Source organism: Callithrix jacchus, chromosome 3, assembly GCF_049354715.1.
Source record: "Callithrix jacchus isolate 240 chromosome 3, calJac240_pri, whole genome shotgun sequence".
NCBI classification, from domain to species: domain Eukaryota; kingdom Metazoa; phylum Chordata; class Mammalia; order Primates; family Cebidae; genus Callithrix; species Callithrix jacchus.
In genome coordinates, this window is record NC_133504.1 from 51,158,784 (window position 1) to 51,182,437 (window position 23,654).

General features: G+C 40.8%; 1 protein-coding gene across 20 annotated transcripts in view; it reads left to right on the forward strand.

Annotated features, from left to right (window-relative positions):
* The window catches only part of ZNF827 (zinc finger protein 827), a 177,473-nt gene that overhangs the window by 94,951 nt on the left and 58,868 nt on the right, over positions 1 to 23,654 (forward strand). For all 20 annotated transcript variants that reach the window (XR_013532875.1, XR_013532876.1, XM_035292882.3 and 17 more), the window contains one exon: positions 16,592 to 16,695. Coding sequence is in view for 18 of the 20 variants with exons in the window: in XM_035292882.3 (XP_035148773.1) it covers positions 16,592 to 16,695 (104 nt within the window). In the remaining 2 variants the exon portion in view is untranslated. The remainder of the gene's footprint in view (positions 1 to 16,591; positions 16,696 to 23,654) is intronic.

The window sequence follows — 23,654 nt, forward strand, 5'->3', positions numbered from 1 at the left end:
AAGTGCTGGGATTTCAAGAGTGAGCCACAGTGATTGGTTCACATTAGGTTTATATAGATTAGGGAAAGGAACCTCGTTCTAACAGAACAGAAAAGTGGTATGTCTTACCACTCTTAGTCTTAAGTTTTGTGTCTGTATATAAGTACACAGATAGAAAATGAGACTAGGAAGATGGACTGCAGATCATATTGGGAAATGGCTTTGGGGAGATGGAAAGGCTATTTTGTGTGTTAAATAGGAGATGTGAGCTCCCATAGAGTCCATCCTACCTCCTCCTACATCTAATCTTAAGGCTATTTAGTGTATCTGCTTGTGTCTGTGGATCTAAACACTGATGAAATTGGCCAGATTAGCATTCCTTGAAAGACAGCAGACTAAAAATAATAAATGTTCATTTTTATTTGCTGCCATAGGATTCTTGTCATAAGTTAAGTCCCCTAGAGATGGAGATTCTCATGGAAGTGCCTTGTTGAGGGAATACTCCCAGAGGAACCTGCAGGGAGGTGATGGGGGCAGAAGAGGAAAGGAGAAGGAGAAGGAGCTGAGAGCAAGGATGTGGTTTCAGCTGGTTTCTAACTTCAGCTCCATCCCCCAGGGAGGTTCACTAGCTTCAGGTCATCCCCTGCAGGGCATGGATAACCTTCCATGTGATTGGGTTCCAATGGGGACAGCGGTTCTCACTTACAGTTATTAGGCAACACTTAACAGCAACTCTGGGGTGTGTACACTAGTGCCGGAAGGAGGATCTGGGCAGGACCCCAAAAGCATGATCTGTGGAGGTTTCTGCTGGCCCTTTAAGCTTACATGACATTTCTACAACAAAAAGATGTGCTGCAAGACCATATTATTTTATGCTTTTCAGGTGTTCTCTGGGAAGACTTAAGAGGAGGCCTCAAAGTGGCCCCATACAAGGATTTTAATGTGCCTCCAGTCTAAACTGCCTTGGCTGGAGCTGAAGCATGATTATAGGATAGAAGAGAAAAAATTTTTTTTAACCATTTGGCAAAAATGATGCAATCCTTAAATTCTCCTCTTGCTGGGAGATTATGAGTAAGAGGAAATCCGAATTAGATCTTTTGCCCAAAGCAAAGGAAGAGGCTCTTCCTGTGAGCCCTCGGCATGATATGGTATATAGAAATCAGTGTTAAGGAATTCTTGGCTTATAGTTCTACAAAGTCCTTGGTGTGTGTGTGGTTTTTTTTCCGAGTAGAGGCAACTTGCTCTATTAGCCTATCCACAAATAGATATCTTTTTTACTTCTTGCCTTATTACTTTAGGTGGAATAGAATCAAATTTTTTTATGCCAAGAAATTCTCTTTAACCTGAGTTAACTGATATCAGGAACAGAAAAAAAAAAATGCCAACTTTCTTTCTTCTTTTCTGACTCCTGTTTTAGAAGGAACTCTCACTTTCCACGTTCAAGATCAGTGTGTGGATTATGCTTTAAGGTGTGATTTGTGATGCATTTCAGAAAGATTTACATCAAGCCTCTGAATTTCTGTATCTTCAGAATTTTAAGTACTTAATGGAATGTTTATTCAGTAATCATATCCTCTGTGTTTGATTTCTTAGAAGAAACTGACTCTTCAGAAGGATGGTTTGTGATTGGAATCAAATTCAGAACTTTTCACTCTGAGAGTAGCTAGGTGTATTTATGATAGTTTAATATGTAAAGGGTAGGCCTGGTGTGCTGGCCTCAGCACAGCACTGAGATGAAGCCTTCCCTTGCCTTTCTCATGCTGGTGAATGCCTATGCTCCTCCACTCCTTGCCATCTCCTCATCCTAGGGCCTGGATATCCAAGGACATGAGGTGGAGAGAAGAGACACAAAATTGAAGAAAGGAGCTGACTCTGTCCCTGCCTTTTATAAACCCACAGCTTCCCTCACAATTGTTTATCATTATTGATCTTGATGCTCATTTCAACCACAAGAACTAATGCAAAGTGTAGCAACCCAAGAGGAAACACTCTAGCTTGGCATTCCAGTACATGTGCTGATGCCCGTGTCCTGCACCAAGAACACACAAAAGTCCAGGGACGTATGCGGTTCATTCTTTATCCCATAAGCACTGGTGACTGCACTTTCCTCATCATCAAATCCTCCCTCCTCACACCTGTCCAGTGGCAACTCTGCTCCTTGTTAATACCTCTGTTATACGATGGGTAGGTAAGGAGTGTAAAAATGTTGGGAAACAGCATTCTTTGTTAGTGATTTTTTTAAGGGGTGGTGAAGCTAAAGGTTCAAACTAGTAACTCTCAAGTTTCTGGATCACTGGTTTTCTACCACATTTTTTAAAACTCTTATCATGGAAAATTTCAAACATATACAGAAGCATCTGTCATCCAGTTTAAACAATTATCAAGTAATGATTTGTGATGTTTTATCTATCTCCCTCCTCAACTTCCCCCTCCCTGTAGATTATTTTGAAGCAAATCCCAGACATCATTTTAAGAACTGGTTTGAGAATGCTCTTTTTTTTTAATCCTAAGAACTTAGACTCAGCCACTTAAATTAGGATAATCTTCCCCAAAGTAAAGCAGAAAACAATCCACCAAACCACACCATGTAGCCAGGCAGAAAAATCAATCTACTTAGCAGCTGGAATGATTGAATCATGTGGTCCTGCTCACCAATGCCTTGACCTTTTCCCTCCACCCTTGTTTGTGTCCTCATCGGGGCACTTCCCATTGAATCAGTCCTTTAGATGGAACTTCACTGTAAATGCTAAAACAGGAGTCATTTTTCCTGTTTAACCTCAGAGTCTAGAAAATTCAATCCAAGTGTAAAGAAGGCCGTGGGTTTCCTTTGAGATACTGTGTGGACTGAGTGTTCTTAATGCCATTCTATCTGACAAACGAGATGAGGAGATAGTCTCGGCCAGACCCAGACTGTTTGAGAACAGAAGAATCAAAAATTTGAGACTAATAAAATCCTGATTTTTCGATTTCCTTTCCCAGCACAAGCCTAGGTTCTGGAGGGAGCAGATAACTGGCTATTATGATCATTTGGTAGATGAAAATACATGAGGCATGATATCATAATCAGGTCTCAAAGTTTAATGGAATAAAAAGAAGATCTACATCCTTTGACATGGACCATCACCCCACCAGATGCTGGATAAGATCGAAATAGGAAAATGGAACCCTAGAGTAAGAATCAGATAGCTCCTGGCAGGTGAACTGGACATGCTCAATGTTGTGTAACACCATGAACATCAAACAAGGGCTGCCAAGAACCCTCTCTTGGTTATTTGTTCTCTCTTTTTCCCATTAATAATTCAGTGTCCGTGGGGGTATACGATTGCAGGCCTATAAGAAATATTTCTCACACCTGGCTTGCTTTCTTCCAAAAGCAAAGAAGAGTTCACCTGAATTGTTCTTTTCTCCATTACTAGACAAAAAGCAGAAGTGGAAAATCAGAGAAAGATAGACTCATATCATGCTGTGCAGACCAATATTTAATTTGCCCAATTTTCAGAATTTGAAATGCAGGCTATTTTTCTATGATTTAGATAATGGCACATAGTGCTTACTAAAAGACATATTCACTTGGAATCGTCTAATGTAGAATTTTCCTTTGTGATGGTTTGGATGCGTGTCCTTAAATATTTATGATTCAGTAATAGAAATTGCACAAATTTATAAAAGCATGATGTGCTGCCTCAATTCACACAATTTTCCCTTTTCATTTCTTCAGAAGGAATAAGAGAATAATGCTATATTACCTTAAAAAGTAAAATATTATTTTCAGAGAACACTGAATTAGACAGAAGCAATTAAGAAAAGCAACCAGAAACAGAGCAAATGCAATTGATATTTGAGGAGATCTCCATATATTCTCTTTACCCTTTGCATTTTGTGACTTTAAAATTAAGTGCAATGAGCATTCTATTTCCAAAGAATGGAAATTGCTACTAATTTCATGGAGTCCCTTCAGTTAGGACATTCATTTCTTTTTGGTGAACTCACGGCTGTTTTGGGGCCACATGGTGCCATTGTACATTTTAAAAAGACTCCCTCCCTTAGTACACTGCCATCTACTGGAATATTGTCACAGTAAATCTGATGTCTGTGATGTTACTCATGCCCCTCCAGATGTGCTTTTGTACAGTTGACAGCCTACACCGCTATCTGCAGCTGCCCTGACACACATGCTGACTTGAGAGTCTTTTCATTGGCAGTACATTCTTTCCAACGTATCTTTGAATTAAAACTGATCCTTGAAAACAATGGAGACACACACACACACGCACACAGAGCCTGAAACTACTTGGTGCATTGTTGCCATTTGGATTTGTTTTTCCTTCCCATTTCACCAAGCCCTTTCTCAGTACTTTTTCCTATTCCTGTATTCCATTGTCCCATATATAATTATCTACCATTTTTGCCCTCTACCATTATTCCTCCCATTTGTGACATCGATACTGAATTGTTATGTTGAACAACATGCTTCCAGAATGGTTCAGTGTTGTGTTCCTCTTAAGTGGCAAATTTAAATCTCCTTTTCAGGATCTGAAGAGGGCTGTGCCTTTCTTTTCCTTTTCCATGGACACTCATCTTTGTTTCTACTAGCTTGCAATAGTATTAGCCTGTTTTTATAACTCCTAATAGTCAGGAATGAAGTGTGAATTGGTAAGTCTCTGTCAGTAGACATCCAGAGACTGTATTCCTCTCTGGCTACTTTTGGCAGGTTTTGCAAGAAAGATATAACCAAAAAGTATCTGTGGCTTAAGTGCTGTTCTTATCTGGAATTTTCTCTCAAGAGTATCTTCATGGTTGTTACTGGAAATATATCAGGCTTTCAAGGGTTGACCTCTGTGAAGCAGCCCTCTTGCATGATGAGGTGGGCCAGGAGGCCATCCACATTGTTTCACTAGTAACATCTGTAACTTCCACATGACAGAGTCTTGCGTCACTGCAGAGAAGACTAACTTCATCGGTTCTCAGCTCACCTCAGCAGAAAGCTCATTGTCTTTGTTTGTGTATACAGTCAGATTCCTGTGGGAGATCCTCCACAAGCTGACATTTCAAGTATCCGGACGTGCAGGGTTCACTTCCTTGGTCTGTGGTTGGCTCTGGCTCCCCCGGTCTGGCCTCTGCACTGCAGCAGCCCTCGACAAGGCCTGGCATTGTGCTCCGTGTCCCGAGAAGTTTCCTGGCTCCACAGTGCATGAATGCTAGAGCAGCAGCAACAGGAACTGGTTCCCTGAAAACTCAGTGTTAGGTTGTACATATGGGCCCACCTTTAAGACAGTCTGAAACAGGAGGCATTTATACTTTTCAAAGAGGAAAGTACAAAACATGAACAATATGTATGTTTTCCTGAGATGCTCTGTTTTTACAATATTGCATACAACCTCGTCCTTCCACAGCTTTCAGACTTCTGAAACTGAGGCAGACTGATACTGAGGGTCATAACTGAGATGCACTTGTTTCTGCCTGTGTCTTTTACAACTGTCCCTCAGAGCTTTCTCTTTAAAAGACCGAGTCTTTTCAAAAGTAAAGGATCCTAAACAGTAAAATTTAATAGTTATTTTTAACTTTCAAAAGTAACTTGTTTCCAGATAATATAAGAGCACATAAAGAAGAAAACATACTTTTAGTCCTACTAGCTAGAGACAGCCACCGCTGAGTTGGTGTATAAGGATACACACCACCAACTTAGCGGTGGAATTTTTTCCATTTATATATGTATACATTTATATTTAGAAGTCCATATTTATGTATGTGTAATTGAATCCAAATACATATACAGTTTTATAATCTTCTGTTTTCACCTAGCAATCTATAAGATTGTCCATTTTTCCATGGACATTCTATTATTATTTTAACATTTGCATAGTATTCAGTATTTGCCTGTGTTACAGTTTATTTAATCAGTCCCTTGTTATTGGATTTCAAGGGTCTCCCCCCCAAAAAAAAATCACTAATATAAATAATGCTGGGATAAAATGACTCAAAACAGCATTCATATTTTTCAGGCTTTTGGTACGAGTTGCCAAAATGACTTTTAAAAAGATTGAATCTGCAATGCTAACAGTTTTCATGAGAGACAGAGAGAGACTGAGAGAATGTTTCAAAGGCTCGACCAACTCTGTGCTTATCATTAAAAATTTTTTAACAATTGAAGGGTGAAAAATTATATCTTCCATTTAAAATCTTTTCATTTATTGATTTCCAGTGCTTTCAAGCATTTTGTTCATGGGTAGACATTTGTATCTGCTCTTTGGTGTTTTTTGTTTGTTTGTTTGTTTGTTTGTTTTTGAGACAGGGTCTTGCCCTGTTGCCCAGGCTAGAATGCAGTAGCACAATCTCAGCTCACTGCAGCCTCTACCTTCTGGGCTCAAGTGATCCTCCCACCTCAGCCTCCCAAGTAGCTGGGACTACAGGCCTGTGCCACCACCCTTGGCTAATTTTTATATTTTTTGTAGAGACTGGGTTTCCACCATGTTGTTGCCCAGGCTGTTCTCAAACTCCTGGGCTCAAGTGATCCTCCTACCTCAGCCTCCCAAAGTGTTGGGATTACAGGCATAGCCACCATGCATGACCTTGTGTTTTATTTTACTGTCATTTCTTATTCTGTTTGGTGGCTTGTCTGAGTCGGATTTTTTGTTTGGTTGTTGCTACTGGTTTTATTATGAAATTTTTAAATCAAAATAGAAAGAATAAAGTAACAAATCACTATATTCCCATCACCCATATTGAACAAGTGTCAACATTTTGCCACACTTGGTTTACCAGTTCTTTTACCTCCTATAATTTAATCACATCCCAGATACCAAACATTCATTCCCGGATTCTTTGGTATATATCTCTAAAAAGTAAGGAGATTTTCCGTAATACCATTTCACATCTTACAAAATTAGCAACACCTTTAGTTTTTAATTGCTGCAAAGTTTCTGTTTGATTGGCCCCAGCCAAGTGCGCAGCCACATCAGTGAATCGGAGGAGAGGAAACCCATCTTAGCTTCCTTGTCATCTCCAAAAATTAAAGAAGAAAAACTGCTGCCTAGATGCTAGTAGAGTGATGGAGTACCCTTGAGTCCCCTCTGCCACAGCCCTATTTAGAAACCCACTGAATCTGCAATGCCAGACTCAATTTTTAGATAAATGCCCCAGCTGAAGCTTGCCAACGTATAGGGATTAATCCAAGTTTTATTCACAATAGCCCCTCTTTCTTTGAAAATGTGTGAGCCCAACACGATCAATGACTGACTTTTCAGGCCTAACCGACTGGGGTCACAGGAGGTCTCTGTTATGTCCCTTGTATGGTCAAATAAGGCATTTTCTCTTGCAGATGGTCAGGGTTGTCTTCAGGGCAGAGACTCACAGTCATTTTTAATCTTGGGCACTCTTGTCCACCCTCACATTCCCTAACCTGCCACACAGGGTTCTTTTCATTACAATAAATAAAATCCTTTAGGAACAGGGGTCCTCGTTTCTGTGGTATTGAAAAGGGAAGAGCAGTGTTCATGAGTACCATTAAAACTATTTTCTTTCATTATAGATTACCTTTTTAATTGACTGCAAGAAAGTAAGACAACTGGCCCTGATTCTTATACATAACATGTTAATATCTGGGTACATTTCAGAAGCAACAGCAATATAACTTCTTATTCAAAATGAAAATGAGGAAGTTAGGAAGACCACATATGGTCCTAGGCCACAGAGGCTGATTGCTACCATGGAACAGAAGGACTGTATCAGAGTTTCCTTCTACATTTCACATGATACTGATGTACCTGTAGAGAGTGTTTTATTTTGTTTATTAAAGTGTTTGAAAATCTTTTACAAAAATACGTAGAACTAAGCACCTAATATATTTCAAATACAATCACTTATAAATATGTTACACATCATGTACACATATGAATATATAAAAAGAAATATTAAACATCTATTCTGTTATTAGCAGATAAATTAATAAAAGGAAGTAATATTTGAGCAAAACAAAATCATTAGAAGTGAAGAAAACTGCATTAATCATGAAAATTAAGCTAAAAATGAAATACTGTTATTAGATCTTTTTCAAAAGTGGAATATCTAAAAATAAAGTGTTTTTTGAGTGTGAGCTTATTTTCAGGTAAGCTATTCCAGCTTCTCCAAGAGTGTCTTCTGACCTTAGAGTACTTGAGAAAATGCTGAGGAGATAGTCATAACTAATTCAACTAATTTCCTTTTTTCCTTATCTTTGAATAATCCCACCTTTCTTAGTTGATATGTTTGAGAATCATTAAAAAAAACACACACACACCTTTTTTCTCCTTTTGGCAAGGCCTGTAATCTGTTATTATTAGCAAGCTCTAGTTTTTGTTCAAAGAGACATTTCCAGTTCTCATTTCCTTTAGTGTCATTATATGAAACACAGACTTGGAGATTCCATATGCAGGTTACCTGTATCCATTTTAATTCCATAACATGCATATTCCACATATTCAAAAGATTTTTGAACTAAAGTCAGATTAATTCTTGAGATAACTTTGGTCTGTTGCCTGCCTTTTCTTGTGGCTTTTGGAGACATGGAATACTGATTTCTCAACTACTGCTTCCTTTCACTTCAAAACGTTCATGCCATGTGTAACTCCTGGAGGGCTTCTCAAGGTCTAAGTGATTCAGAGGTCAGAGTTTTAAAAATACTGGTTCAGTGATTATGGACACATCTATGGTATTTCAGTTCTTAAAAAAATAGCATGATATATCAACATGGAAAACCAGTATTGCAGTGGCTTAATAACTGGGTCTGAGTAGAGAGGAGGAAGACACTGTTACCAGGAGGATAGAAAAGCCACCAGGTGAGGGGCCCAGGGGCTGAGGTCTGCTGGGGAGCAGGCAGCAGTTAGAGAGAGAACAGGTTGGCTCCCAGAGAACTGTTCCACCCGACACGGGGACTTCCAGCTCTCTTTTTGCAGTATAGTTTCTCAGACATATGTCTACTTTGGATAACTTGTTTTTAAAATGTCCTTAAAGTAAAACAAAAGAAAATAAAAATTGCCCAGAATCTTTTGGACATGTTTCACCCAGCTCTCAAATCTGTAAACTCTGTTAGGTCACATAATATATGGCTGAATCGAATACTTTTACTTGATTAATTCACTGAAGAATTTTTTTTTAAGATTCACTATTTAAAAAAAGTTACTGAAGCAATTTATCTCAGCACAGATAGAAGACAGACTATCACTTTAGGATGATTTGCCAGAAACTCTTACATTTAATAGAATTTCGTGCCACCCTAATCTATCTAGGCCCTTCTGAGTTCTAAGTAAAAACACATTACAGTGCAGTCTTTTTTACTTTGTTTAATCTTTTTCTTTTCTATTTGTCATTCCCAAGTTTAGTCTTGAAAGTAACTGTCTTTTAGAAAAAAAAATCCGTTTCTTCTCTATTCATCCTCTAAAACTATTGTGTCATTACCAAACCGAGGTATTTTCTGAACTTTCTCTCACAGTCTGTACTCACCTTTTCTTTTCTCTTTTGGTTTTGTAATTGCTGTCAAAATGAGAATCCCTGTAACGTTTGGTTTTAGTGGTGGCATGTGGGGAGGGCGTTCTCTTCTGCATGAAGCGAAACTCCCTATTGGCCCTCAGATGTTAAAGGTGGAAATACTGGTGCCACAACAAGCACTTAGCAAAATGTATCGCTATTTAGAGCCATAATCTTTTATGGACTGTTTTATTATTTATTGTAAATCTTTTCCTTTCTCAGTCCTGTGCTGCTGACCCCACAGCCCATGCCTGGCCTGGCATTGTCCACTCACTGTGACAACCCTGACCCTTCATATCTTAGCCCTTAGAGATTTTCTACAGGAGAAAAATCAAAACATGCTTTCCACAGCCATTTCACTTGTATCTAGAAGAAGAAACTCAAATAGATAAAAGTTTTCTAAGATTGTATTTTCTAAATAGCAAAACTCAGGGAAAGTAACATGGGGATTGGGCTGTTTAAGTCCATACCATCAACTTCCAGATGCTGCTACTGAATAGTTGCTGAGTATTTACATGAATTATGTAAGTCTTCTAGGACTCTGTCTTTGACCCAGGCCAAAGGGAATATGTTGAGGTAGATGATGATTTTGTTGAGTGAAAATAAGTGACAATCCCCTCACTATTAGCTATTTCCACCTCCTCCTCTATCGACCTTTTAACAAAAATATTAACCAGAAATAAATCTCTTTTTTATTCTTTTTTCCACTTCCTTGGCTTACTTTCTGGCTGGAGGGGCTTTTTCATAGTAAAATGACTAAAGTTTAGGCATCTGGAGATTCAGAAGCAAGGGCTATATGGTGTTCATGAACTGGCTCCTTTGCTGGTAACTGGCTGAAGTCACCAGTTGGAGGACAGTACAAACACGCTTGGCGGCATGTCGTAAAGTCTGATGCATTTCATCGATTGTTTTCCTCCCTGGGAAGATGCAGCCCACTTCATCCTGTGTCCGGTACCTCCTGGAACTTGCCTCTCCACTGCCCACCGCCAACAGTGACAGTCACTGAACAGCATGAATGAGGTGTCAGCCTTGCCATCCCTTATGGAAGTGCTTTGTCCACCGCAAAGCTGGGCATCACCTGAGAACGTATGTGCTTCTGTAGCTTACGGTCACCATGAGGCATAGGTGAAGAAAAGGAACTTATGGAGTACGATCTTGGCATTCTAAAATGAACTTTCATGGCACAAAGTTACATGTGGAGTGTCTTCTGTTTTCTTAGTACCTTGGGCAGAGAGTTCAGGATAACCAGTGAATGTTATTGGAGCTCTAATCCCATGAAGCAAGCTCTGGACTATAGGGCATGCTCCAAGTTTAGTTTTTGCTCCTTCTTGAAGTCTGATGCTAATCTGGGCATCAGAGGGATTAATACATAAATGTGTATGTAGCCATAGGACCACCATGCACTTTATAGCTTTGGCAAAATTGAAGCTTACAAACAGCTAATGACCTCATTACCTTCCTTCTTCATTTAGAGTTAATAGCAGATACAGGCTTGCTCTCAGAAGCAGTGATGGATGTTTAAGAGTTGCAAATTGACCAGGCCCATGAGTGGCAGAAGTTTTAGAAAATCCAGCATATCTTAACTTTTATAGGAAAATAACAAAAATTATTTTTACTTGCTCTGTTTCTCAATAGAAAAGTCGTTCCATTTCCTTCAATACCTTTACACTGAAATGGCTGCTCTCTGCTCCCCTCCAGCTCCCCTTTCTCTGTCTCTTCCTTTTCTCCATCTGTTCCAAGGATTCATGGCTCTCTATTGTCCATAAATTCCTTAGGTGTTAAGAGACCAACGAAAGGCAGTGTAGCTGAGCAGGGAAGAGTGCAGATGAGGAGGCCAACATGCTCAACTCATGGGCATGGGCCACTCTATAACTTCTGTGTGCCTAAGTCTCTACATCTGTAAAATAGGGATAATGCAGTAGTCCCTCCTTACCCACAGGGAATATGTTTCAGGATCCACAGTGGTTAGCCAGGCATGGTGGTTCACACCTATATTCCCAGCACTTTAGAAGGCCAAGGCAGGCAGATCAGCTGAGGTCAGGAGTTCGAGACCAGCCTGGCCAACATGGCAAAACCCTGTCTCTACTAAAACTACAAAAATTAGCCAGGCATGGTGACACACCCCTGTAATCCCAGCTACTCTGGAAGCTGAGGCTGGAGAATTGCTTGAACAGAGGAGGCAGATGTTCCAGTGAGCCTAAATCACGCCATTGCGCTACAGCCTGGGCGACAAGAGAGAAACTCTGTCTCAAAAAAGGAAAAAAGACCCACAGTGGTTGCCATAAACCACAGATAGTACTAAACCCTGTATACACAATGCTTTTTCCTATGCATACGTATGATAAAGTTTAATTTATAAATTAGTCATAGTAAGAGATTAACAACAAGAACTAATAAACTAGGACAACTATAACAATATTCTTATTCTGTAACAAGAGTTATGCAAATATGCTCTCTCTCTCAAATCATTTTATTGTACTGTACTGTGGATAACCGAAATCACACAAAGCCACACTGTGGATAAGGGGAACTACTATAATAATGGTATCTACTCTCAAAGAGTTCTTATGAAGACCAAGTGAAGTTAATACCCACAAAGCACTTTAAGTCAGTGCCAGATACTTGGTGTGTGCTGCTGCTTTTTATTGAGCATGTACTATGTACTGAGAACTGTAACATGAAGTATCTCATTTGAACCCTTACAGCACCCCACTAAAAGATGGCATTGTTAAAACTATTTTTCAGTGATGAAACTGAGGCTAATAGGGTTATTGATTGGACAAAGGTCCCTTAAATATGAAGTGACCAATATGGAATTCAGACTTCGATTTTTCTGATTCCAGACTCTCTGCAAAACCATTACACTCCCCAGCTCCTGGCATGAACAGATCTGAATGCAGAGCATGGCAGCTGTGTGTTTGGCCTGAGACCGATTCTCTGTTTACCTAATATCTTCTCTTTGTAGATAAGACTTACGCCAGCCTTGAGCTGCCTTGCCTTCTGAAAGTTTCTCCGTTGATTCTTTGCCCCTGCAGAAACATTGGCAGCCCTTTTGTGCATTTTTAGTATCCGGCAGGACTCCCTTCTAATTCTCTGCTCCCTCAAAAGAAATCTTTTCTTTTCTATACAGGATAAAGCTGGCATCCAGGGTAGAAAATTATTTTGAATGTTGTTTCCCTCAGTGTTTGTCTCTCTTTAGATTCAATTTCTTTGGAGCAGCTCAATGATAATAGGGCTCCACTCCTCACATCAGCAGGAATCTGCACTTTTGAAGAGAGCATGTGAAGACACAGCACTAGCCCATTGCCACTACTTAGCAAGACCCAGGAGACTACTGCCAGCACATGGCATGACACCCTCTGCCTACTTCACCTAGAAAGCTAGGTGAAGATTATTCTTGAATGTACCTGACCAGCCCCTCTTTTAAACTCTTCTTCAACCTGGAAGTGTTGCTTCTGGCTGGGAACATTGGCCACCAGCATCACCATGTTCCATCTGGTCTGCTGCACTGGCCACGTGCCTTGTCTTCTGCAAGCCCCCCAGGCCTCACTGTCTGCTGCAGCCACATGGAGCTTTCTGAAACTGCAGTGTGGTTCCCTGACTCCCTTACTTAAAACACTGCAGTGCCCTCACTACTATTGGGACAAAGCCATGATCCCGGCACACAGCATCCAGCCTCATTACCCTCCACCATGGGCCTTCCTGCAGCTCTGCAGACTGGCTGTGTTCTCTCGAAGTGCTGAGGCCATGTTCCCCAGCTCCTTAAAATGCTAATAACCCTACTCTCTGTTGAGCTTATGGTGGCTTTTGCAGGAAGGCCCTTCCTGGGCTCCCTGGCCTGGTCACACTGTGTCCCGTCTTCCATGGCCTTAGCTTCCCTTGCAGTTGCCATTTATGTATGTAGTTGTTAGGTAAATGTACACTCCCTGAGAATCACAACCATAGCTGGTGTTGCTCACTGTGGTGTTCCCAGTGCCTGTGTGACCATTATCATGGGCGTCAACCAAATAATTACCGTAAAAGGCGCAGTGGCTCACGCCAGTAATCCCAGCACTTTGGGAGGCTGAGGCAGGTGGATCGTGAAGTCAAGAGATCGAGACCAACCTGTCCAACATGGTGAAACTCCATCTCTACTAAAAATACAAAAATTAGCTGGGCCTGGTGGCACATGCCTGTAATCCCAGCTACTCAGGAGGCTGAGGCAGGAGAATCTCTTGAACCCAGGAAGCAGAGGTTGCAGTGAGCCGAGATTGTGTCACTGCCCTCCAGCCTGGCAACAGAGCGAGACTCCATCTCAAAAATAATAATAATTGTCATAAAATGGAGAGAATGAAGGTAGTACACAGTTTCCCTATGGCAGTGAAATTTTGCACGCTTTACGGGACCCCTCTTGGGTTTCTGTTGTCCCCAAATCGAACTCTCTACATTTCAGTCCAAATACTTCCAACATTCCCCTGAACTCTCAGATTTCAAGGTAATTTCTATAGCCAGAGTCATGGAAACACCAAGGCCTTTTACCTGACCTTTACCCTGTGCCCATGAGCACCTCCCCTCCACAGTGTTTCCCATGTGGATTGTCCACTCAGATTTGAGAGTGTCACTGTCACCTATGTATAAGCTTCAGAGTTACAGCTCTTTGTGAAAATCTTACACTCTGGGTTTGACCAGCAGTCTGCCAAGGTCTCTACCTCCCTGAAAGTTCTTTGATCCTTCATAGTTTTATTTATGGAAGGGTTGAAAATTAGCCTAACCCCTGCAGCTAACTCACCTTTCCAATTCAGAGGGTCCTTTTCTTCATTCATTTTGTAATGCCTTTTACATCAAGGATACTCTACACATTGTGTTAACTTGTGCAGATATGTTGACTAATTTATGCTCTACTTTGCACTAGACAGATAAAATTTAAAAATAGTTCATTTATTGAGCACTTACTGTGTGACAGGCACTATGGCAGAGGACATTCCAGAGACTATCTGAGTAAATCCTCATAGCTCCTCTGTGAGGGGTGAACACTGTTATCCAATTTTATAGACAAGAAATGAAAGCTTGGAGAAGGTAAATGATATGTGCAAAGTTGCACAGCTGCTAAGTTGAGGGGCTGCAGTTTGAACCCATAACTGCTTACTCTGGAGTGCATGCACTTAGCCACCATGCTGCACTGCCTTGTCCTTTAAAGAAGTCAGTCACTTGAGGGTCATGAGATGTCTGGTAGGAAGTGACATATCTGCCCCTTCGCTTCTCCCCACTTCCTGCCTCCTACTAGCCTATAGCAAGTTTTCACTTTTTAAGCCTATTTAAATTGGTTTGTGTTTAAGATACAAAGAAAAGCCATGGCATACAAAGTTGCGTTAAATCTAGCCTAACATAGTCATGTAAAACTGTGTTATCTAGCAATGTATGTTTTATTAAAAAAAAAAAGTGGCTTTCATTTTCATCTTAACATTCCTTTTTTACAATTTAATAATAGCAACCATAGTTTTGTGGCATGTTTAGCAAAGCAGCACCAGTCCTGGGAGTGCTAGGCTTGGTCTGTTGTTCTGCTCCAGATCTCCTGTTTTGCTCAGGGGAGTGGTGGGGCGGGGGGGAGGGAGTAGTGATCCCTCCTGGCTGCATTTCCCCACCTTCTGGGAAGGTTCTGCCAATCAGAGGCACTGGTGGAAGGGAGGGATGGGGCTTAAGGAAGAACCTGGGTATTCTCCCATTCCCTCTCTGTCTCCCACGGCAGCTGCATCTCCTCTAGGGCTCTGACTCCCACCACCTGGGCTCCATTTATCTCCTTCTTTTGTCCCTCCAGACTCAGGGTGACAGTGGCTTCCTGCCCTTCCCATCTCTGGGCTGTGTTATTGGCCTATGGACCTTCCACCATCTGGGTACCCAGTTCCTATGGTTAAATTTCCTCTGTTTTAAATAGATAGGGCTTTCCATTTTCTATGTTGGACTCTGATGGATACTCCAGTATTCTCATATGTGATCACAGTACTTATTCACATTTTATTTTAGAGGCATGGAAGATGGACCCTGTGACCAAGTTACAATCCTCTAATTAAAAACATGTATTTATTTGTTTGTTTGTTTATTTATTTATTTTAAGATGGAGTCTCACTCAGTCACCAGGCTGAAGTGCAGTGGTGCAATCTCGGCTCACTGCAACCTCCGCCTTCCGGGTTCAAGTGATTCTCCTGCCTCAGCCTGCCAAGTAGCTGGGACTATAGGCGCACGCCACCATACCCAGCTAATTTTTGTATTTTTAGTAGAGACGGGGTTTCACCATGTTGGCCAGTATGGTTTTGATCTCTTGACATCATGATCTGCCCACCTCGGCCCAAAGTGCTGAGATTACAGGCATAGGTCACTGTGCCTGGCCCTTAAAAATATTTAATCCTTTATATTCACTGTGCCATGGTTCTAGGGGGAACCTGGCAGGACGTCTGGTGGCACCCGTTCTAGTTCTAGCTGAGTCACTAGGGGAGCTTAGAGTCACTTAGGTCAAGACCTCTCCTTCATGTTAAATGGGGGAGCTCCCTGGGGTCCCTTCTGGCAGCCCCATTTTCTGACTTAAACTCCTTCAGAAGCAACACAATTTCAAGTTGCAGTTTTCGTTTCTGTGGGGACAAACGACATGTTTCCTTCAGTGTATTTGTCCCTGGCCCCAGCCATCTGTCTTGATGTATGCGGTGGCTCCCTGAGGGATCAGGTGACAGAACATGGGTGAGCCAGGGCAATTCCATCTCTACCCTGGGAAAAGTAAGGACAGGCCCTTTCTGATTCTGACATAGGCAGGGCACACACAGAAAGAGCAGAGCAAGAGGAAAACATACTGCTCAGCTGTCTTTTTCTATAGATTTAACAGTGTTTCAAAGATGATGTTTCGTATATTCCCCCAAATATAAAACCCATAGGCAGAAGGTACAGCTGGCACTTGTTGACGTGATGACTTTTCTTTTTCTCCATTTTAAGCACAATCTTCTTATATTCACTTAATTATATTTTTAAACACCATTGAAAACAACACCTTATCCAATATCGCGTGTGTATGTATTTGGGGCCAGATGTTCTGGGTGTCTTAAATAACTTTAATTTACTAAACCTCACTCCCCCTCCCCCACCCCAGCCCTTTCTTTTCAGAAGACACATTTAGACAATCACCATTCACCTCCAATTCAAAAGAACTGCTGCCCAGTGAATCTGTGCTGCACGGAAGAATATCAGCTCCAGGTATGGAAACATTGTTGGCTTTGCTTCTACTGTTGGTTGCTTAAGAATTACTTTTCTGAAATCTGTGAATTTTCAGATACTTTCAGCTTACAGATGTAGTCACTCATATTCAGTTAGGTTTTAGAAAAGAAGAAGAAACTCAATTTAAGCTAGAAAAGTTTATTAAAATAAAATGTTTACAGGGATAAGCCTCTTCATCTTCGCTTTAGGAGCTTATTGTTCTTTACCTGCTGATATTTCACCCACATAATGAAGTATAACCTGACAATAATTTGCTTTTCACTTTGTATTTCAGGCTGGCAGCCAGGAATATAGGGGAGGGCAGTGGCTAGAGTGCTAGCTCCCAGTAGGGCAGGTCATGACCCCAAGGGGTGTGGACTGCCACAAAGACCACCTCAGTTTCCATGGAAACAAGACAGCTCATTGAGAAAACCATGCCACCCAGATTTTGTCTCTCTTCTTGGCCATAGTATCTAAATATATCCGTCTAGTGCTCTGGTTTGCCATCTCAGCCATCAGTACATCATTTTTTATCTATTCTTCCTTTTTTTGTTTCTTCTTTTCAGGGTAGAAGGAAGGATGTGCTTGCTGCTCGTTATCTGCAGCATGGCCATCCTGGAGGGCTTAGATGCGTGTTCTGAGTTATTGTGAAATGAGAAAATCTGAGAACCACTGCACTCTAGTTCATACTTCCTACCTATACCCACCCCACCTACCACCAATCCAGCAGCCAGAAAACTTCTGCCAGTTGCTACCTTCCTTCCCAGCTGTGGAGAGGATGTCAGCAGCTGTGGAGAGGATCTCAGCAGCACTCAGCCTCCATCTGCATTCATTTGTCCAGGAGACTGAGGCCGGGTATGTGCAGGGCTCACAGCAGAGTTATTGGCCCCACAGCCCCTTCAGGAATAAAGTCCAAGTCTCCTCCACATACTCAAAGAGCCCTGTTTCACAGGACACTGAAGAACTGATTAATTTGCAATGCAGAAAGAATCCAGTAACATCTGAAATATTGGCATCGGGTATCACAGGTCATTGGAAATGGTTTGTGACAAACTGGGGGTGGAGGGTGAGAGTGGGGAAGGCAACTCCTTGTCATTCTTGAGTTTCATAAGGGCAGTTCCATGTCTTCTGGTCTCCACACATCCAGTCGAAGAATCCAGATACCTGCATGCTTTCTAGCTTTGCAGGGAGGGCTTTTCTATTCAAACGCCAAAAATAACGTGCTTACACAAAACCACATTACATAATAGCTGGTTCTAGAGGTGGAAAGAAATTCTGCTTAGTTTATGTCTTCATACTCCAACAGGGGCTCTTGGAACTACTGTTTACTTCCCACAGTGTCATTTTGAATAGCCGTCTCCGTGGTCCCAAAATTATTGCCCTGCTGTTAAGTTGATGGATTGTGACTTTCTAATGTCAGAATAACTGCCTAGGAATTGCCTGTCAGAATGCTGTGACCCGTACGGCCAGCATCCCATGATGTATATACAAACTGCACTGCTGGCTTAATGTTTGGCTTGGCTGTATTTAAAGCAGGGCTTACTGGTCAAGTTAAAACTTGACCTAAAGAGTGATTTCGGTATATGTTTAACTGTACATAGGGGGTTTTCTGTGATTTGCTTGATAAACTTACGTTAGACATTAGATGAACTCACACTTTAAAGGCTTAACTCTTATTTGGGGGAGAAAGTCAGCATAATTGGGATTTTTAAAATGTAAATCTACCCTGCTGAAACATAATCAGTCTAATACTTCACCAAAGCTTTTCTTCAGGTAGAGAAAAGCAAAATGACTTCATTTACATTTTGTTAAAATAAGCAGCTAAAAAAAGACTTTTTTTTTTTTTTTAAATAAGCAAGGTGAAAATGCTTTGGGAATGGAATTGAAGTTTGAAAAAAATTTTAAATGATAGGGACAACCTTGTGATCATAAAGGTCTCATTAATCTGAAGACAGTTGTGTAAGGAAGGTCTCAATAATTTGTACTAATTGTGGAGAAGACCAGTCTGAATTAATCAAAGTTAGCAGCGTGGAGACTTTTAAAGAAAACTTACTTCTTTCAAGTCTGGACAGTGATAAGGCCATGGATGAGTGTACATCCTGAGTCCCTTAATCACAATCCTGAAATCTAAAAAACCCTACCAACCAAAATTTTTAGTATACGTATTTTGTGGCAAAACCTAATGGGAAGCTATTTATAGTTTTTATTTATTACAAGGGTGAAATTTACACATTTTGCTGAAGAAATATCAGTGCACTTGACTATGAAGTGTTACTCCAGGTGCACTGGGATGTTACATAAAGTATGTCTTATGCACCATATTGTCCTCCTAAAATCAGAAAGAAGTATGAATCCCAAATTACATCTGGCCCCAGGGGTTTCAGATAGATATTGTGAATCCACATTTATTTTAGTAATCTGCTACATGCAGTGCTGGGAGCAAGGACAGTGAAGCTACAGTTGAGGATCTTAAAGTTCTGGAGTATAAGAGTCATGGGTTCTTATGGAAAATTTCATCTGGGATAGTAAGATTGGGGTGTGAAAGGAAAAAAATGAAAAGGAATTTTTAGAAGACCAATCCAGCAGCAGATTGCTGAATCACTGGAGAGGACTGGGGGCAAAGGACAGGAGACCAGCCGGGATCCTCTAGTTCCAGGGTGGCTTTATTAATAAGGGCCTGAGTTAGAAAGAAAAAGAGGAGTGGGGTGGGAGAAGCAGACAGAGGATGAGTTGGCTGGTTGGGAGACTGGCTAGCTTTGCTAATAAGCAGGTTGAATTAGGAAATGATAGTGGCTGTGAAGAAATGGGGAAGCCAGAAAGGAGACAGCTGGCTTTAGTGACTAGGTAGAAAATAATTTGTTGTTAGTATACAGATGAAAGCCTCAGAATCCTTAGACATCTTCTCTTAGGTGGTTTAAACATTACCATTAAGAAACTATTTCTACCCTTTCTTTACTTAACAAACCTCTTCTTTCAGCAGATAATGCAAAAATAAATGTCAGCCCAGAGAATTCTGTCAGATTCCCTATTAGCAAAGACCATAATTAATGAGATATAATGTGCCGAGTTCCATTTCCCTTGCAAATGCTGAAATACGTAGCATCATTTCAACAATATATACAGTATTAGTCTATAGTTATGTACCTTCTACCAATAGGATGGAGAGTCCAGATGCCTTCAGATTAAAACCACAGGGCAGTTGAGGTGCCAGATGAGAATATCATTTAGTGCATAGCAGCTGCTGGGCCAAGGGGATCCATGGTCGCCTCACTGTGTTGTGCTTGTGTTTCAGGCCTGTTGGAGAAGGAAGCCAGCAGTGAGTGGGATTGCAAAGTAGGGAGAGGTTGGTAGAACTGTGGACTGTGAAGAGATCGAGAATAGCACAGTTAACTAGGCATTTGCCTTCGGCAGATGGTATCTGAAACTCACAGCTGCCACCGTCCCAGAGAAACAGAATAAACACAGAGCTTCATGGTGTCCTGGCCACGGTTGTTGCCAGTATTTCTATACTGACTTTCCTGAGAACTAAAGAATGCTCATGTTAGCCAAGACCTAACATTTTTGCTTGCTGCGAATGTCTTAGGCAGAGGTAGCATCAGGAATCATTAATAAAATGATGAGTTAAAAACTGCTGTCAACTTCTGCGGGAGGGATGTGGGGACAGAATATCCTTAGAGCCATAAATAGATAACTGAATATACACTGGGTGGTAATGTTGCTGCTGGTGACTTTACGAAAGACATAAAAGAGCTTTCCTTTCATGGGGGAGATAGAAATTATAGACGACGTGTAATTTAATGTACTTTATTTAATTTATAGTTGTCTCACTTTGTGCAAAATTTACATCAATAGAAGAAAGATTCTGAGGTCAGGTGATTTTTCAGGGTGGGTGAGTCTGTATTAAGAGCAGACCCATTGCCATCGTACCTGCAGCTGTTCCTGTTTCCCATCATCTTGCTGTAAGCAAAGGCCGTTAAGAGAAGGATTTATATCCCAGTACTGCTTTTAAACAATGTGGAGCTTCCATTCTGTGTTATTATGATTTTGAAGTCACAGTATGTTTGCTCTGTATTAAGCCAAAAAAACAAAAACACGACCAGAGCGGGTGTGAAGGAAAATGTGGGTCTCCATGGAATTCTCTCCGAGTGTTTGGAGTCCCCTGTGCTTCCGTGTGTTATTTCAGATGGAGCCGGGAGTGAGATGATGGAAAGCACATCTGCAATTATATTCGTCAATTCCTTCCCTCATTATTTCCTAACTTGCATTTTTAAAAATCTCTTTTTGTTGGTTTTGTTTATAATGTACAAACCAGAAAAGATAAACATCAGCACCCCTCAGCAAAACAAGCTTTTATTGGTAGGCAGGGGGAAGTTTTAGTTTCTTCAGGACCTGCTATGCCAATCAGAATTTGATATTCAATTTGGACTTGTCGGAATTGTTTGGAATTGTCTGCCTTGTCCTCAGCCTTGTTCTCGATCCATTTTCCCCTCTCTGGTCTGCCTATCAATCTAATATACTGTGTCATATACTTTCCTGAAATCTAAATAAATGATGCCTTGCATTAGAGTGCCGCCTGCAACTAGCTCTCAGCCTGACACACTCCTGGTCAGATGTGAGTGACCTCTTTAAAACAGTTGGCTTAAAAAGGCATGTCTCTATGTGTGCGTGTCACCTTCCTTTATGTTAAGACTTCCCAACTCATGCCTCGAGAGAGAGAGACACACATATAAAGCTATCTTGGATTATATTATAGCAAACTATTTTCTTCAATCCATTCTCAAACACAGCAGATTCTTTTTCAATTTAGACAAAGTCATAGATAAACAATAGAACATAGGGCATTGGTGTGTATCGTTTTGTAACTTGAACTTTTTTTTTTTTGATGAGACAAATTCATTTTGTACAGAGAAGGAAGCTAGCAGTTTTCAAGGGTCTATTAAATTGTCAGGCACAGGACATATGTCATCTCATTTTTAATTCTGGAAACAACTCATTGAGACATAGGAATTATCTGCAATTTACAAATGACTACCTGGAGGTGTAGGGAGATTTAATAACTTGTTCAAAGTCATGCAGTTGGGGAGGGGCAGCACAGGACTTTAGACTCAGAATTGCACAGCACATTTTCTCTCTTTCTTCCCTATCTTGCTGCCTGCTAAGTCAGATGATGTCAGGCCCTGACCAAAAGGAGCACACCTCCCAGTGTTGCCCACATTGACCCCAGCTATTGGCATTTTAAGTATTAGTGATGCACTGCCATCTTTTAGTTAGAAATAAAAATGAGTTCGTTAAGTAAGATACTCAAAATAATTTATGAGTACTTACTGTTGATTAACAGAATTCTAATTTTATACTCTTCTATTTCTGTCTTTTCTCTCTTCCTTTAATGCGTTAATAACTTTAGCTCAGGCTCCTTTCTTTTCTTTTTACGGCCAAAACTATATGCTAGCACAGGAGAAAATCAGTAATATCATAGTTCCTCGGAACATTTCTTTCAGTTAAGGTGTCAGTAGTTTTTAATGGGTCATCTGGTTCATTGAAATGGTTTTATGAAGCTGTGTTAAAAGTTTCAGTTAGATAAAACATGCAATGCCAAATTTAGTGATGATCTGATCAGCAGCACAGAAGGAAAGTTTCTGGACTGGGATTCAGGAGAACTTGGGTTTGGTCCTAGCCCAATTTCCTGTGGAAAGAGATGAGAAGGTCCACAAGGTTCTTGTACATGCCCTGAATTGAAAGTTCTGCCATCTTGATATGGTTTAGCTCTGTGTCCCCACCCAAATCTCATCTAAATTGTAATCCCCACATGTTTGGATCATGGTGACAGTTTCTCCCATGCTGTTCTTGTGATAGTGAGTTCTCACGAGAGCTGATGATTTTAAAAGTGTTTGGCAGTTCCTCCTTCATTCACTCACTCTTGTCTGCTGCCATGTAAGATGTACCTGCTTCCCCTTCCACCATGATTATGTTTCTTGAGGCCTCCCAAGCCATGCAGAAATGTGAGTCAATTAAACCTCTTTTCTTTACAAATTACCCGGTCTCTGGTAGTATTTTTATAGCAGTGTGAAAATAGACTAATACACATCTGTTACAGCATTGTAAGTTTAGCACAGGCTCCTTTCTTTTCTTTTTAGGGTCAAGACTATATGCTAGCACAGTAGAAAATCAGTCTAGTTTAGAGCTTTAATGCTAAAATTCTGCCACCCATAGTAAAAGTTGGGAAAGGGAAAAGTCACCATAATTAGTTCTTGAAAGACACAGTATTGAGGAGAGGTAGTGACTGGGATGGGCATGAGAAGGGCTTCTAGGAAGCTGGGGCATTCTATTTCTTTATCTGGTTACTGATTACATACGTAGGCAATTTTGTAAAAATTCATCAAGCTGCATTCTTATGACAGTATTTCTGCATTTATCAAGGCTAAATTGGCTTTTTTACAAATAGGTGAATCTAGATGCCAAGTGGACACCTTAAGGCCATTATGGGAGTGCACATTTGCTTCAGACTATGACAGTGACAATGACAACAATAGCTTTTCAATTACACCACTTAGTTTGCAGGAACATTTCTATTTGTATCATGAACTGGTTGCCCTGAACTAATGACATGTAGGTTGATATATCTTCTTCCTGTTGCATTTCAAAGCCAGAAACTATTCCACACTGCTTATGGCATTTCTTTGATGTATGGCAGGAGATAAGCTATAGTCTGTGCAGCTGTTTACTAAAGGGAGAAAGTTTCCTGGTTATGGATTTTCTTGATCCAGACAATGTTATTTGAGGCCAAGGACTGTGTGCTCCTTGCTAGTCCCATCTGTCCCCCATCAGCCTCATTTAGTCTTAGAGTATAGGTGTATACCAAAGGGGAGCTGTTGACTCCATTAGAAACTAGTTGTAGAGAAAGATATTTCATTAGGCACTGTCTGAGCTAGCCCTTCTTAGTAATTAACTAATTACATTAA